The sequence below is a fragment of the Protopterus annectens genome, chromosome 6.part0 (genome assembly GCF_019279795.1).
Source record: "Protopterus annectens isolate FY-2018-M chromosome 6.part0, PAN1.0, whole genome shotgun sequence".
Taxonomy (NCBI): Eukaryota; Metazoa; Chordata; order Ceratodontiformes; family Protopteridae; genus Protopterus; species Protopterus annectens.
The window spans coordinates 1,554,521,975-1,554,540,600 of record NC_056737.1 but is presented as its reverse complement, the minus strand read 5'-3'; the positions used below and the strand labels follow the sequence as shown (position 1 = coordinate 1,554,540,600).

Genomic DNA, 18,626 nt, shown 5'->3' with positions numbered 1-18,626 from the left:
TGCGACTCTAAAGTAGCAGGCGTCAGGGGCTGCGAAAGCACCTCACTGAGAACCGATGAACCGGCAACTGGCTTAGGAGAAACTTCATCGTCGGTTTTGGGCCTCGGTTGTTTATCTCTCTCCTTTTCTTTGCATTTTTTGTGAAGTCCGGTAGTCGGATGGCTATCCGATGATATTTCTGGATAATTAAACCGGCGTCCAAAATAGTTTAAAGCAAAATCATACCGACGCTTAATAGTGCATTGGTTAAATCTAGTACAAAACCAACAACCAGAAACGTTGTGATCAGGGCCTAGGCAAGGAATACAGTAAGAGTGAAAGTCCTTATGAGGTATTTGCTTTCCACAAGAAATACAATTATTTACTTTTTCTGACATCTGTCTGGAGCAAGAAAAAAGTTTCCCCAATGGGGTACTTAGCTTTATTGAAGACTTCGGATCTGAAACTCAAACACGAAAATATCAGGAGTCGGCTGACCGGCACTTGCGAACTGCTTCTGCTTCGGGCACCGTGCAGCAAGAAAGACTGAAGAAAATGGCGTCAGCTGCTTCTTTTATACCCCTGATGACCTGACGTCAGGGAAGGGGCGATGGCAGCCGACACAGGACCCAAGACTTTGGAATTCAGGCCGACTGAGGGCAACCTGCCAGCAGGATTACCCAAATGTAATGACTGCAACAGTGAAACACGAAGAACATCCCATTTTCAGCGAAGGCCCATGGATAAAAGCTCCACATAAAGTAAAGACATTTTGACAATTTACAGCTGTATGTTCACATTACATTCTAATTACAGAAAATGCCGTTTAAGTTTAATACCTTATTACATACAGTTATAGACATAGTAAAGCTTAATATGTAAATAGAGCAGCAGTTTACAGTCAAGTCTTTCTAGGATATGAGATAGAGTTATATTTTTAGGAAGGTAGTTAAGTCTTTGTAGGTATAAAGTGTAGTTAGTTTTGCAAATGTTTAGAAACTGAAGGTACAAGTGTAGGATTACTGAGACAGAGGGAGTGCAATAGTTAAGGATAGTAATATAGAGAGACATGTTAAGAAGATAGGTAAACGAGTATAAGAATGCACAGCTTGAGATGTAGGGTTTGGAAGAGAGGAGAAATAGGAAGATACTGGGTAGTGAGTTAGGGGAAAAAGTGGGAGATAAGAGTAGTGAGGACATGGAAGAAAGGAGAGAAAACAAGTAGTATGAGCTTTAGCGTTAGGAGATTGGTGTAGAGTACATTAGTCTTGGGAGCACCAAGACTAGAATATACACAGAGGAAGAACAAAGACTACAATACTTAGGACTTTTGCTTGGAAGTGTTTGCATAAGTACTTTAATACCTCCAGCAGACTCCAAAGGATTTTTCCGTTTCATGGGAATGAAGGAGGTAGCTGGAAGCATATGTTTTTGGAATGTAATACGTTGGCAGACTTTAAAAAATATTCTACAGAGTACTCTGTCAGGATTATTGGATGAGTAAATGAGTGTAACTAAGGAAATGATATTTTAAGCTGAGATACAGGATCTGAATTGCTTAGACATTGTAGGGCCTTGTTAAATTTAATTCTGGTGGCTGCCAAAAAAGCAATTACTAGAAAATTTAACCAACCATACTTGAAGTAGCAAACATTGTGACAGAGCTAAAATAATAGGAAGTGGGATCTTTAGAAAAGGGTAGAAGCGAGTTATAAAATTGAAACTGTGGGAATAATACATGCAGAAAAATGTTATGGAGGAGGAATGAGGATTAAGAGAAGGCAGGAATTAACACATTTAAGTAATGGTGAACTGATTACATTGTATAAAACAATATAAGTGATGTATAATGTTTGCAAATGTGAACTTGTTAATTTAGTTTGTTTACTTTTATACAACTGTAAGTTCATCTCTGTCACAAGTGATAATTCAATAAAAGTGTTTAAAAAAACGAGGAGAAACTGTTGGCAATAAATAATAAACAGATGAAGGAATTTATCTAGAAGGGAAGGAGGGCAAGAGTTAAGTGGGATAAGTGGTACCCTTCCAATAGAAACAAGGTGGTTTAGGATTACCTAATTTGAAGTGATATCTTAAAGCTCCAAAGTTAAGGCTCTTATACATAACACGCAAGCAGAAGGTTATGATTTACAGTGGAAAGGGATGATGATGAAGTGGGTGTGTGGGGGGGTGAAATAAGAAGAGACTGGGATTTTGGATGCAGATCATTAAGAAGAAGAAGAATCACTACACAGAATACTGTATTCATCAAGCTGTAGAAAGCATTTGAAGAACTACATCAAAATGTAAATGGTGTAAAGAGATTTTGCCAATAAGGATGACTGCATGTAGGGGTAGAGCAAATAGGCAACAGTTGGCTGGAATTTACTAGAGAAAACTGGTAATGGGAGCAAATAAATAGTCAGACAAAAGTAACAGAGTGGGATGAGGCCAAATAGAAGTTTGGACTGCAGGTTAGAGACTGCCTTCCCTATATGAGACTGATATCAGAGTACAGGCAAAGAGAAAGGGATAGGAGAGTTCTGTGTGAAAAACCTGCTGTGGTAAGAGTTTTTAGTCAAATATAGAACAGAAGCTGCTATTAAAAAGGGGAAAATTAGTAAGGCATATAAAATATTGCATGACAACTATAACAATCAGATGTGGTTAGAAAAGATCAGGAAGAGACTGGAAAAGCAACCTACAAGGGAACAATGGGAGGACATACATTTCGCTGTACTTTTGGTAAAAAGGAGGGATTTGTTCTAAGAGATACTCTATCCTTGTGAAAAATCATACAAGGCGGGCGGACTGAAAGTGCCTTTAACTCGGAAACCCGCCTAGCTGATGTAATTGCAATCAGGAAGAGGGTCTTCAAAGATAAGAATTTTAGAAGACAAGAAGCGGCTGGTTCAAAGGGAGAGAGGATTAGAGCAGCTAGTACTAAATTTAAATCCCAAGGATGGAGAGGTTCTCAGAAGGGAGGCCTTAACAGGGTAGCACCTTTCAAAAAGGCCCTACTTAGCTTGTAGGACATAACATTAGAACCTAGAATGCCCACATGAAAATTGGAAAGAGCAGCCATTTGAACTTGAATTGTAGCAGCCACTGCTCCTTTCTCAAAGGTTTCGGTCAGGAAGTCCAAAATTTTTGAAATTGGTGCTGTAAAGGGATCAATGTCATTTTGCTCGGCCCAGAAAGAGAACCTCTTCCATTTACTAGTGTAAAGTTTTCTAGTAGTTGGTTTGTGAGAACAGACTAAAATATGCTGAACCATAGGTGAGATATCCGGAAGCCTGGCTAGGACTGGAAGTGGAGAAATCAAGCTGTCAGCTTGAGAGTTTGAATGGAGGGATGAAGAGCACCTGAATGATGTGTCAGGAGATCCTGAACCGGGTCCAGAATCCAAGGCTCCTCTTGCAGGTAATGTCAAAGGAATGGGAACCATATCTGATGAGGCCAGTAAGGGGCAATGAGGATGCTTTCTGAAGAACTTTTGTAAAGGAAAGGGAGGAAAGGCATAAAGAATGCCTGGGGGGGCAATCGTGGATAAGTGCATCTCTGGGTGACTATCCCAGTGGGGGAACTAAGGCAAAATAGCTACTGCATTTGTTGTTTAGGTGTGAGGCAAAAAGATCGCAGCAAGGCTGGCCCCATCCGTGGAAGATCATATCCGCCACATCTTGTTTCAGAGACCACTTGTGGGGCATGAGAATTGCCCTGCTGAGCTTGTCCATTATCACGCTGGACTTCCCCAGTATGTCCACTGCAACCAGAAAATGCTGAGAGGAACTCGCCCATTGCCATACTCGAAGGGCCTCCCGACACAAGGGGTAAGATTTGGTTCCACCTGGTTTGTTGATGTACTACACCATTGACATATTGTCCGTGTGAATTGCTATATGGCCCAAAGGAAGAGAGTCGTGAAGTGCTTGCAACGCTAATAACAATGGTCTCATCTCCAGGACACTGATGTGCAAATGGTTCCCGTGAGGCTGCCAAGCTTGGTGGACTGTCTGTCCCAGTTGAACCAAGAAGTAATCCAAACCACAGACACGGAACAGGACTGTCTGTCCCAGATAAAGCACCTCCAACTGGAAAGCGTCCATGGTCACTGTAGCTACCGGATGAGGGGCTACAAAGGGTCTGCCTAGAGTGACTATGGGAGAGTGGAGCCACCAGTGAAGATCTTTTTTGCAAACAACCATAATTAAGATCATGCTTGACATTTGTAGATCCTGATACGACCAGTGAATGAAAAGGAGCCACTGCAAAATCCTCATATGGTAATGAGCTAATGGGACTAGAGTAATGGCAGGCGCCATCAAGCCGAAGACCTTTAGGATTAACCGTGCCTGAACCTTTGACTTTGACAAGAGGAGAGAGACCTGTAGTCAAATGGCAAGCATCCTTTCCTGTGGGAGCTTGGCTATCATGCCTCTTGTATTTAGTTGAGCGCCTATGAAAGTAATACACTGAGAGGGCAACAAGGCAGTTTTTTCATAGTCTAGTGTGATTCCTAGATGTGCACAAGTGTGAATCGTGTAGTTCCTGGCCCTTAAGAGATGATGCTCGGTGGTGGCAGTGAGTCTAGACATCTCATGTGAGCCATCACTACTGCCATGCAGTTGGTGAACACCCTGGGAGCTGTAGTGAGACCAAAGAGCAGAGCTCTGAACTGGTAATGACTGGCTCCAAGTCGGAAGGAGAAATGTCTCCTGGACTGCCTGTCCATTTTTATATGGTAGTATGCATCCTGGAGATCGATAGAGAACATCCAATCGTACTGACCCAAAAAGGGTAGAATGGACTGCAGGGTCATCATCCAGAACTTGGTCTTATATACTGCCCTGTTTAAACTGCTGAGATCCAGGATAGGTCTCCAGTCCCCTGTCTTTTCTGGAACTAAAAAGAACCTTGAGTAAGTTCCGGATTTGATCTGGTCTGCGGGAACTTCCTGAATGGCTTTTTTTTTGCAGCAAATGTTTTACTTCCAAGGCTGCTTGTTCCTGAAGATTGGGTGGAACATCTGGAATTGAACATTTTTGACTTCTTGGGGGTGTTTGGGAGAAGGGAATTTTGTAACCCCTGGATATTATTCACCGTACCCATGCTTCTGTTACATCTTGTCAGGCTTTTGGGTACAGTAATATTCTGCCCCTGACTGCCTCCAGAGGTGGGCAGCCGGGCAATCCCTCAGGGATTCTAAAAGGGTCTGCCAGAGAATGCATCCCTGTCACCCTGTTGCAGACCCCCCCTGCCACGAGGCTGGCATCTCCCGTTATTATTTCTCCCTCTGCCCCTGGGGGAATTGTCTCCACGAGTGTCTGGCAAAGCTCCCTGGAATTTACGAACCACATTTTACCACTCTGTTGGCCTTTGAGATAAGGCCGGGATGGAGTGGAATAATGGACTCCTATGGCAGCCAGAGTTTTGCCATCTCATTCACTCCTGGTATGAGTCTTTCTAACTTGTGGCCCGAACAATACTGAGCCATCAAAGAGGGCATTCGTAAAGGAGGACTTGAAGGGCTCCGCAAATCGACAAAGGCACATCCAGGAATGTCTACGAAGAGCCACCCCTGTGCCTGCAGCCCTCCTCGCTCCATCTGCTGCATAAGAAATCAGGCGCATGGAGGAGTTAACAATGGAGGTTAGGGTCACTAGCTGGTTAGCCGATTTGGAAGCCGCTCCCTCAGCTGAAACATCCTGGAGAGTATCTCCCAGCTCTTTAAGGAGATCCCTCTGAAGTCTTGTGAAATGTGTCAAATAGTTCAGCAACCAAAGAGTAAAGGCTGCTGAAGAGAAAACATGCTTCCGATATCTATCCATGGCTCTAAACTCCTTGTTTGGTGAATGGATAGAAGAGGAAGTGTCCATGAGGTCCTTCTTGGTGGCTGCAGCCATCACCATAGCATCAACTGGCACGCCATTAGAGAGAAATGTTTTGTCCTCTGGTGCGGTCATGAATTTGTTAGGCCTTCTCGGAACGGGCTCCATAGTCTCTGGAGTACTCCATGCCTTTTGACTCACTACAGACAAAAGTGGGTCGAAAGGCAGAGACACCCGGGAGGTAGACAGTCAGAAATCAAATGCGTCCAGGTACACGAACTTGTCCTCAGAAGGGGCAAGGGGCTTCCAGTTTCCCCTCTGCCTAAGGATCTCCAGGATGTCTGAGAATGAGACATCCTCAGAGGGGGACCATGGGGACCCTTCCGAGTCATCCAAGTCCGTGTCAGAAGTGACGGACCCAGGGGAGTCCAGATGCTTCCTCTTTCCTCCTCCGCACTGAAGGTGACGGCTCTGAGGCAGATGTGGGAGCCGAACTCACCTGCGCCAAAGCTCTGAGGGGGAGAGCGGGCTCGGACAAGGATTCGATGCCACTTCCCCCCTCAAAGCTGACAAGAGATTCTTGGCGCCCAGACCCCTCAACAGGGTGGACTATCGAGGAGGTCGGAGCGGGTGTTGGAACCGACAAGGCAAGGGTTGTCGGAACCGACGGTTCCACCACTACTTCCATGCACTCCGGCTCCAAACTGGATGCAGTTGGAGGAGGAATAAAGATAGGGACTGGTTCAGACAATGGTGCCACTTCCTTCTGGGCTGGGCTCGACAACAATTTAGTAAATACCGGTGTCTTGAGCAGCCTCTTCACCACTTTCTCCACATCATCATCATCCGATAAACTCTTGAAAGATCGAGAGGAGTGGGCCGAGGACCGGTGACCACCTGCCACTGACTGCAACAGTGGAGACTGAGGCACAGATCTCACCGGGTCCAGTGAAGGAGGTCTCAATCTCTTTTGAGTCCGAGACAGTTCCAAAGACACTGATGAAGTCACCGGAGAAACAGACTCCTCGGAGCCAAGGATCTGCTCTGAAGGTTCTGAAGATTTGGGTCTAGACTTAGTTGGTACCGAATGTGGAGTCAACAAAGATGCCGGCTTGTCATCGGATTTATTTAAGGGCTGAGTGTCCAATGCTACTTCAACCTGGAGTTTTAATAACCCACTCAAATAAGTTTGTTGCACCTCTCCTGCAAAACCCATGCACTAAAGGCATGGCAAACAAAGCACGAGTCCTGCAGGTGGACCTCCCCTAGACAATATACACAACTCGTCTGTGTGTCCGTAAGGGACATTTTCTGGCAACACAACTGCTTAGGTACTTTTTTTGACATTATAACGCCACAAAAACAGTAGTAACAACTTGGAGAAAGCTTTTTTTTCTTTTTTTTTTTTTAGAAGAAGAAAAGGGAGGAAGAAGAGGAGAAGAGCCTCTAAGTTAAATGGCTACTGCTCCCAAAGGGAGAATGCCTCTAACAAAAACAGCTTCTCCCTAGGTAGCAAGGAGGGATAACAGGACAAGAGAACAACCCTCAAGAAAAACGGGCTGCCGACAATCACAACAACATAAAGGTAAAGGCCTGAGAGAAAACGATGGCCTAACAACAGCAAAAAAGCAAGCAATGAGGATAGGGGTGATATAAAAGGGGTAATCACTAAACTCTTTTAGCCTTAAACAGCAAGAATTTTTATAGAAAAAAATTACTATTTAGCCTGAATCAGCAGAAGAAAATCTCTATGCTGCAAGCGGCAAACGAGATCCGAGTAGCTACCGCTAAGCATGCTGGGATAAGGGGCTAGCCTCGAGCCAGTAAGGACTCTGAGCTTTAGAAGTGGCCGAGTCAGAGCCAAGGCCAGCTCCAAACCCAACCAGAAAGAAGGAAGGTGAGATGGATAACATAACATTGGTTCTTTTGTGCTGGGACACAGGATTTGAATTGCCTAGACATAGTAAAGCCTTATTAAGTTTAATTTTGTTGGCTGCCAAAAAGAAATTACTAGAAAATGGAAATCTAAATCTAAATCAACTGTATTTGAAATATTGAACATTGTAAAAAAAGGTAAAAGAACTGGAAGTAGGATCTTTAGAAAAAGAGCAAATTACATATAAATAAATGGAATGTATTGGAACAATACATGCAGAATAATGTTCAGGAGTAGTGAGGTTTAAGGGAAGGCAGGAAATGAGCACGTTATGCAATGCTGGCCTGAAAGATACTGGTTATAAAGAAAACATGTAATGTATAATGTGTGTAAATGGACAAAATATTAATAAAGTTTGTTTTCTTTTCAATTAATGTATGCATACCTGTGTCTTAAGTGATGTTTTAATACAAGTATTAAAAAAGTCTTAAAAAATAAAATAATAAAAAGTGCCAGTGCTGAAGCAGTAGTCAATGTTAACCATATAAAATTAATTAATTTATTTAATTGCAGTTTGTTTTCCAAGATAGTCCATTAGGCTACAAGGAGCCCATTTTCAATGGAGTCCTGGGGAGAAAAGCTACACAGAAATACAAATACATAGTACAGAAAGAGCACAAATCCATAATATACATTTCAATTAAATGTTATACATATTTTGTATAGTACAAACTCATATTGCACAATTCAAATAGATGTTACATAATACAGAAATAAAACATTTTCATTAGGAAAATTACATCAGGTTAATTCAGTAAGTAGCAGTTTTTTATTTTTGTTTTTTTTTAGGGAATTACAATGAGGTAAGGATGTAAAACTTTAGGAGGTAGTGACAGGCAACAAACTTTGTAAAGTTAAGAAGAAAGTGTGATAGAATTAGGTTGGAAGAGAGCAAGAGAATTTCCATTGTGAAGTAAGGTGCGAGTGCAGTGAGGTTTTAAACAAGGAGAGACTGCTAGTGGTGTGGATGGGAAAAGGGAATGAGTTCCAGAGGCGTGCAAGAGAGAAGGACATCAACTGATTCCCAGCAGGATGTGCTGGTTTATGCAATTTAGTTAGGTTTTGGGAATTGGATCTTAGGAATCTATCTGGTTTATGCATTTCAAAGGTATTTGCTAGGGAGGGGCAGAGAGATCTGTTATGAATGAGTTTGTGTGCTTGTATGAGCTGGGTATATGTGAGGAAGTCTGGTAATTCTAGCCAACTTAGTTGGTGAAGGGAATTACAGTGGTGAGAGGAGGCTCTATTACCTGCCGCAAATTTGGATATTTTGTCATAACAAGATGAGAGTTTTGTTTTGAGGGAAGACTGTAGGCTGGTTAGGATAGATGCACCATACAAAAGGGATGGGATGAGGTATGTATTAGCTAATGTAATCCTGGTGGTGGGAGAGATAAAGCGACTGTGGCGGAAAAGCATACCTACTTTTTTATGTTTTTTTTTTTTTTTTTTTTATATTTGCTTGTAGACAAAACAAAACAAGTTCTGTCGAAAAGGATTCAGATGGACCATGGGAAAAGACCCTAAGCTGCCTAAAAATCGATAGTACAATCCAAACCAAATCAGAAAATATTAACAAAACAAAGTCTGCATGGTATTAGAAACCCAAAAGTGCAGAACTAGTAATTAAGTCCTAGTCTCTTCTACAGACAAAAACAAAGTGTAACAAAACTGCTTTCACTAAAGGTCATTTAGCACCAAGGTGACAACAAAGCCCTTATATAAAATGAGTTTAACAGCAAGAATAATAAACCAAAAAGAAACAAAAGACAAGAAATCTGAAATTCAAAGTGAAGAGGAATCCTCTCAAATGTATAACAATTTTGACAAAAGCATACTAGAAAATCCATGATGACCACGCAAAAGCACTCATTGGGAATTAAGTTATTTAGATCACTTCAGTCTACAGTCAGACAGAGATCCCATATCTATAAAATATTATCAGCCTCCTTGCTTATCTGGGGCAGGAGAGGAGAGGAATGTTGTAAGCCTTTGTCTCTGACCTTTCTTGCTTTTCCCATGTCTATCATTTTGCATCAGATTAGGTTATACAGCAAGCACTTTCCCCTGACCAGAGGCTGGACATTCTAACTGTTTATTCAGTGTCTTATTGTTTTTTTTTTTTTTTTTTTTTGGAGAAAATATCTCAGTCTTGCTTATCATGCCATTACAGACCAGACTGACTTGGACTTCCTGTATCTGATGTAAAATCTCCATCAATGTCAGAAGCAGAGAGCTAAATCTTCACCAAAAGATAAAAAAAATACAGCGGAAGTGTAGGTTTATAACCCATTGCCTCCTAAACCTCCGAAATAAACATCCCCTGCATGTTAAGCTGTGCAACCCATTATCTTCCTTTACACATAAGCCACATGCCTGGATGGATATCCACTAATGTGTTCTGGGATTGACTGGCATGGTCCTCCTGGAGAAAAGAAGAGAGGCTTGTGAGAGGGCACTGGCAAGGCATGAATGGTCATAAGACTCAGTGGCCTTGGAATATCTATGAATTTATGACTTGCTACACATAGAAGAAGAGTACGAAAATATGTACTTTCTTAAAATACACACACACACACACACACACATATATATATATATATATATATATATATATATATATATATCTATGTGTATATATATATATATATATATAGGTCTACAGCTCTACATCGAAAATACACTTCTTCGAAATACAGCAGTAGACGCTACACTTCAGCGAAAGTCCACTTAAACGAAAGTGCACTTTCGCTGAAGTCTAGTTCTTCGGGCTACCCAAAAAGAAAACACTAAAACATGTTTTGCAGGGAGGCACGCCCCCCTGCACCTCCCATGTGGAGGGCTGTGCCCCTCACACACCCCCTACTTAAATATACCAACTCCGAGATTGCACTACAGCAGGGAAAAGGGAATATTCCCATTGTATTGTGCTGTAGTGTGACTGCCGAAGTCAGTGTTCGAAGTTTCACTACTTTGAACATGTGGACTCGGTGAAGTGGGGTTCGAAGTAGTGAAACTTCGAACATATTGATGGATCCCATATATATATATATATATATATATATATATATATATATATATATATATATATATTTCCAATCACTATGAAATCCTGGGGCCATCTTCTCTTACAATTCATCTTTTGTGGCAGGAAAGAAATGGAGAGAGGCAGCATGGAGTAGAACACTGTAGGGAGTGGTGGTGTGGTGGGACTTCTGCGAACATTTTACATAGTTTCATAGTTTAGTACTGGGCTATCTGCCCTGGGGCATTTGTAAGCCTAGCCATAGTGATGTGGCTTTTGCCACCCCATGAAATGGTACAAAAAATTAGAATTTAGAATACTGTGCCTCTGTCTAGTAGCGACACAGTGAAGGTCCCCTTATATAATAGAATTAGTTTACTGTGCCCCTGTCTAGCAGTGACACAGATGTGACCCCTGGGGTAAACTTACGATCTCCCATCCATTCATCAAGATTTCTCTTGAAGAGAGTCAGTGAGGGGCTCTGCCTAATATGAACTGGGATCTTGTTCCAAAGCATGGGAAGTCTCTGGGTTATGAATCTATCCCTCCTGCATGTCCTATTCATACTTGTGCTGAGGTTTAAGTCTTTAGCTCTCGTGGTCCTGATGGATTTGGATTTTTTGAGGTAGAGCATGTCCATCAGATCCTGATTGGACATGGCCTTGTACGTCAGGCAGAGATCACCTCTGAGCAGACGGTATGCTACTGAACAGAGCTGAAGTTTCTTTAGTCTGGCAGAATAGGACATATGTTGGAGACCCTTGATCCTCTTGGTGAGGTACTTTTGTGGTCTCTCCAGCTGTTGCAAATGCCGGGTGAGGTACATACCAAATGGGGCATTGTACTCAATCATGGGTCTGATGAGGGAGGAGTATAGGGGTACAATGACATCCTTGGATCTGGATGTGAATCCCTTCATGATAAGGTGTGCAAGGTAGAATGTTTTTCTAACCACTTTGGCAACGTGGGTGTCAAATGAGAGGTCGCTGTCGACTTGGGTCCCTAGGTCTCTGATTACTTTTTCCGTACTCAGTGGGTTGCTTTCTATGTGATAATTTGTGGGTACTTTGTTTTTCCCAAAGGGGATGACTATACATTTTTTGGCATTTAGTTTATGGCCGTGACTCCGGCACCAGTTGTCCGTTTCTGTGAGACCTTTTTGTAGGATGTACGTGTCCGCACATGCCAAATATAACTGACACCCAGGAGTCAGTAAAACAAGTTACTGCAGATGGATACTTTTGATATCAGATCTTTGGTTCCTTATCAGTAAACTATCTATGCCTAAGCACCTGGAAGTAATGATAATGCAAAACTGCAAATGCAACTGTATTCTCTCAGGTTTCCTACCTGAACAAATGTGTCCCAGAGAAACAGTTTGCAAACAAATATGAACAGATATAACAACTAACATCTGTGTCATCTGGATTCTCAATTACTTTAGATAAAGACATACTTATGATCCAGTCTTAGCACAAGCATCCTCTCTCACTACTCCTGTTGATAAGTTATATTTTTGCAAATGTCATGCTAGTCAATCCCACAGTAAAACAAATCCTGTTGAATTCTGCCTTCCCATCTCTAGAAAACTGTACAAAAGCTTACTCCTGAATGCAGCGGACTGGCTGTATCTTTGGAGCAATAAGAATACTTTTGACTATTTTTCAGTGGCACACCTAACTAATTATATGACATACTAAAGCATGTGATTAGAAGCCCACTAATGGCAGTTTTCTTCTTAAGAGTGCCTTGTGCAAGCACTTTGAGGAGTGATGTGACATTCCCTATCTAAATCAGAAAACCACATATGATTTGGGAGACAGTGTAGCTGTAAAGGGTTGCATAAAAAAGATGTCATGGTTCTGATGGAACAATTTCAACTAAACTAGCCATGTTTTTTCTAAGAAAAAATGCTGCATGAGATCTAGAATGTGGGAACATTGTCTTTTTCCCAGTTATTTTAAATACATGAACTGCACGCTGTATAAGTTCTGTGTGGATGTCCTGTAATATATTTTTGCTTCTTTCATGTTATTACTAAGGCCAGTTTGGGTCCAGTTCACTGGCCAACAAGCAAATACATGAAATATGTAAACATCTGCATCCAATCCTTCACACCTACTACCTTCTCTAACTCTCCCTGTTATGTATTTATTTTTGTAGACAGGTATGTATGGTGATGCGTGACATTGTCAAAATGGTATCTGACAGCCTCTTTTCCAGTGGTTCAAATCAGGCACAGTCACTTTGGAAAGGGAATATACTGCCCACTGCTCACAGTTTCACACTGTAGGTGGTATGCCCCAGGGTCAGTGCCTGGCGTGCTTTTTTTTTTTCTTTTTTTTTTTTTTTTTACATTCAGAACTAACCCATGGAAACTATACCCAAATCATCCTTCAATATGAAAAAAATTCACCTTTTCTTTGCAAAGCCACTTCAGGGCAGAAACAAAAAACAAACTATGACAGCTTTAACACCTCCAAGGATCATTAAAAATACTAAAATAAACTAAAGCATGTTGTTTGGATCTAAAAACATATCTCACATGCCATCTGTACCCATCCAAGTTACTGGCAGCTCCTGCCCTAAACAGGTCAAAAGTGTTAGACATCTAGTGAACACACGGACACTAAAGCTGTTTCAACAGTAATTACTAAAAACATATTGAGATGCTACAACATGCCAGGAATGGCTTCTTACTTGAGACAAGAAATAAAGTAGCTAGACCATTTTTCTTCCAAAATGATTGTGTACAGTGTTAAACACAAACATGCATTCCCATGTAACACAAAAGATAAAGCTATCCTATCACTGCCTCTCTATTACTGTCAATAGGACAATTGCTCAGGAGACATAACTATCCTTCGGTACTTACGTATTATCGCAACCAGATTTTCGCGGTTGCGAATTTCGCATATTTTGGTAGCGACGAGGTCATGAAACACTGTACGGTGGTATTCACAGTGTTTACTACTGTGGAATAACTTTGCATTAGCTTGGGGAAAAGAAACATTCCAGAAAACCCTCTTACAGTTTTTGCATGCATTACACACACACACACACATGCTTGAATCATCATGCATGCTACCGTACTGACGAACGGACTACTTTCACTGAGTGGAAGGAATCCTTCAGAGAAGGCAAGCACACAAAGACATGAAGGATGGTTTTGGTTAACGTTTTATTTTTAACAATATCTAAACATATGATCAGGTCCCACTGAAAAAGCATGCTACATGCCACAAACGACAGGAAGAATCGTATCATCAAGCTGTTTCCTGAAGTGGTCTTAATAGGTTTATTCAGGAACTGACTTTGAGTGTATCTTTCATTTTGAGTAAACTATAGGCATTGCTTCCCAAACGGGGACAGTTTCTTAGCACCATTACTAAAAATCTTGACACATAAACTAGGAAGGGCAGCAATTCTTGAACTTCATATATTGAAATGTTAGAAGGTCGCAGGGTGTTTTTCGTGAGCCGCTTTCCCTTCGCTGAGGGTAGATGATGTTGATAGTTGATTACAGGTTCCTGATTAAACCTACTAACAACAGCACGGAAAACATGTTACTGGCTGATGATGCACTTCTTCCTGTCGTTACTGCCATATTTGGTCCTGAACCTATGTTTAAAATTAGTTAAAAATAAAAAGTTGAAGCAAAAGCATAATTCATGTGTCTGTGCCTTTTTATGTGGGGGAAACTGGAGAGCAATTGCAGTGAGTAAGACAGCAGCCCTGACAGTTGAAGCCTGTATGCACTTTACTGCGAGCTCCATGACATGCTGGCGGTAAAGTGCATACCTAAACAGTGACATTTGCTTACTCAGTTTTTACTGATAACCCTGCCTAAAACAACCTTCAGTGTGAAAGTAAACCCATTGTCTGTCATTGTCACACCACTATCGGTTACATTTCCATATCGGGAAGCAACCATTATTATCGTGAAAATCTGGTTGCGATAATACGCAAGTACCCTATCTTCTATTAATTATACTTAGCTGGCTTGAATTAATCAGTGAAGTTAATAGGTCAGTTTTCTGTTGTTTCTAAATTCCCTTTTAACTCATTTTATCAATCCACCAGTACTCCAAACTGTATAACCTATGACCTACAGGCCAACTGTGTTCTTGAACTTAAAGTGCTGAAATCTAAACAGAAATCTGGTGAAGAAGTCTCTTCTAACCACCTCCTGTTTTATCTAGAACTAAGTGCTTCTGCACAGTCATGACAAATCCTCAGCTAACAAATACAAAACTCACAAACACTGGCTAATCTACAATGTATGTACTGTACCTGTGTACTATGTATGTATTCTACCTACATTCCAAAGTTCAGCTGTACACAAATCTATTACTTACCTTTATTTTTAAAATTAATATTTTTTTGATTGTTCTCTCCACTGTAACTGTTTGTGCCGCATACCACTGTAAAAACACGCCTCTTGTAATTTGTGTGTATACTGATTATGTCTAAATAACTAAATGTGTCTGTAATTTTTCTTTGTGGAGCTTTTCTCCACGGGCCTCTGCTGAAAAATGGCCTTTTCGGCTCAGTCAGACACCCCCGGCTAACAAATGTAAAATAAAAAAAAAATAAAATAAATAAATAAATAAGCTACACATCCATAATAAATTGAGTTGCTGTTGTGGAACTGTCAAATCTAACAGTACCAGTTTAACTACAACTTCTGTTAATTTCTATAAAATTATACTTGTGGCTTTTTGACAAATCTATGTAGACTGAAGTCACTAAATAATGGCATAAATTTGAGTTTAAAGACTTCATATACTTCAGTAAAATGATGCTAACGCAAAACATGTTATTGTAGCAACTTTTTAAATTTATTAGAACAATACTATCCGCGGTGGTGGTGCTGCGGTAGCGTTGTCGCCTCACAGTAAGACGTCGTCCTGTTCGATTCTCAGCTAGAGCGTCTTCTGTGTGGAGACATGCGTGAATGGGTATACCTTCTTTGAAGGTTGTGCTTCAGGGCTGGCAACTTGGCACCTAAAAATCTACTGCCAATCATTAGCGGACCGGAGTTCCGCTGTGGCGACCCCTAACCGGGAAAAGCCGAAAGACACAACAAAAAGAACAATATTTAAAAATTGTCCCTGATTTTTGAGCCGTTGTCCCCCCATTCTTTTTAGCTTTGTCCAGCTTTCTTGTGCTCAGATGTTGAGAGGTGTGCTACATGTGCTTGGGGCTCTACTCTTATCTAGGTATTTTATTGTCTACTATTACTTTATTATATCAAAAAAGTGGTTTACACTGTTCTGTAATTACAGCCCAGACTGAATTGCTTTTCAAAGCATATATGTTAGACTCAAAAGTAAACTATAGAACAGAATGTAACTTACTGACTGTAGCTTTATATGAATCCTTAATTAAATGTAAAAAAAATATGTATTTTATTGCAAATTTCTGTATAAAATGCATTTTAAAACAAATGATACCAAATACAAATTCTTACTGTTCATAAACTGGCATAAATGTAAAAACTTCAGCCTGAGGAATCAAAACAAATCACTTACCCCCGCTATTGTTGAAGGTGATAACTGCAGCATTTAATTCAGGTAGCATTTCCATACAAAAATCAATGTCTTCTGTCAATTCACTAATATTTTCTACAAGCATGCTCAGCATCTCCTTTGTCATGCTGTCCTTCAGGTTTTTTAAAATAACTGAGCGAGTCTGTGGCTGCTCTTCAATGATTTTATTTCCATTTCCTTTTTCAGATGCGGTCACTAGTTGTTCAACATCAGAGATACAATGGGTCTTCTCCTGCAAAACCTCCTTGGCATCTAGTATGAGGAAAAGACTACAAACTTAGTTTCACTACTCATATTTACTGAACGAGATAATTTCTTTCACCCAAAAACACATGCACACAAAACTCAAAGATGAAAAAAAAAACAAAGCCTAAAGTTTAACTTGTGTTTTAAGCAAGTAACAATTCATTTTGCATTGTCTACTAGCAGTGGTAAGATAACAAGTGCCAGTTCTATCAATTTCCTCTGCAATTTTCAATGTGACCTGGTGCTTCTTTTTCATTATACCGCTTGACTCCTCAATTTACAACATGCCCATTACAACATGAAAAATGTTAATGTCAAAAGAACATAAGAAATTAAATTCGATAAACAAGTCAACTTCAAAAAAAGGCAAAATGGACAGTGTGAAATGGTGATACATTGGAAAGAGTAGGGATAAACCCACCATGACATACAAGCAGTGTTAGCAAAACAAATCAAAGCATACAAGCCTTTTTAGACCATGCCTGACTTAAAAGTACAAAACTAAATAATGGTCAGCAAGGAAGACATTCCCATATATAAACACAGCACCAGATAGTGTTTGAGATCAGAAAAAAAACACCAAAATATTCATAATACAAAACAGAAAAAAGGCGTATATAATTTACTGTTTTATACATCACAAAAAATATAGCACACAACTTATTCATCAGACTTTTGCCTTTTTAATTACTTTATCTAAATAACTAATTACTTTTATTGTTCTTGAAGCTCCTTGCAACTACAAGAGAAAACAGTGTGCACAAAACTTACGGGCCATTTGGAAGATTAAATTCGATGATAAGCCTCTGAAGTCATATGGTAGGGTTTTCCAAGTCTTCCAAATGAGTAACACATACTCCTCCTAAATCAATAATTTCTGACAAACTTGCAAGTGATTTGTTCCAAAGCTGTCTAATACAGTGGTCATCAGACTGTATAATGGTAAAAATCACATCTCCTAATTTATGAATCTTAGTAAGGCATTCCACAGAAATCAACAGAAGTAGGTGAACTCCACAGTTCTTTATTAGAAAACAAAAGACTCTTGGATGTCACATGGAAAAAAAGAAAAAAAATAAGCCAAGAGTAGACTATATCACATCTCACTAAATCTAAGCTACATTAAAAAGCAGTTACAAAATGACTTTGTTATAGGAGGCAGTTGGCTAGTCTTTGGTAACGTACTCATCAGTTCATGAAAAAAGCCTGCTTTTGACTGTCAAGTTCTGGGATATGACAGATGATCCTTACTACTCAGTCTTCCATTTTGAAACTTTTTTTTAAGATGACACGATAGGTAAAACAGCTTAGCTTCTTGTTCGGTCAAAATAAGAAGCTGTCAAATTAAACTGACTAAAGTGCACAGAAGCTACTCAGAAAAACGTGCGTCTTAAGTACAGAATGTTCACCACTCCTGCTTTTTGACTCAAAATCTGCAAATGACAGATTTTAAGTTGGGAAGGTGGTCTAATGGTTAAGGTGCTTGCCTTACAAACACAAGGTTCAGGGTTTGAGTTTCACAAGGGATAATTGGCTAGGCTTACAATGGTTCGCAATGACAGTTAGCTTAGTACTAACCTATAAGTAAACAACTCTTCATAAAAAAAAAAAAAAAAGAAGATGTGGTGGAGCCTGACATGATATATTTTATCCCAAGTTGTTGTGTGTTACCATTTCAATATGGAGATAACTTCACTAACAAATCTTGTAGCTCTGTGATGACCTTTGCTTTAACAAGATCTGTGCTTTTATATAAAATTCAATATGCTTGATTCACTCTGAGCAATGACATCTCACACGTTGCTAGTTCATTAAGTAATCCTACTGTAAGAAAGCAGCACAGGGAGTGGACTTAACATCCCCTTTATTACCTTAAAGAAGGTCCTCAAGCTCACTAAAACAGAAATTAAAATTTTGGGGTACTCACTGCAAAATGAAATAACATTTCCCTCAGCCTTGCGAGAACTAGCAATGGAATGAGCATTTAAGGCAAAGATTAAAGAAAGTAATTTGGACACACCCATGTGGTGCAATTTGAATGAAAACAACCTGTTTTT

The 18,626-nt window shown here is 40.3% G+C and overlaps 1 protein-coding gene across 1 annotated transcript in view; it reads right to left on the bottom strand.

Moving 5' to 3' along the window:
- Positions 1-18,626, bottom strand: part of LOC122804002 (protein mono-ADP-ribosyltransferase PARP14-like) — a 1,683,704-nt gene that overhangs the window by 1,199,016 nt on the left and 466,062 nt on the right. Inside the window, exon 5 of the mRNA XM_044073683.1 lies at positions 16,306-16,575. Within this exon, the coding sequence (XP_043929618.1) occupies positions 16,306-16,575 (270 nt within the window). The remainder of the gene's footprint in view (positions 1-16,305; positions 16,576-18,626) is intronic.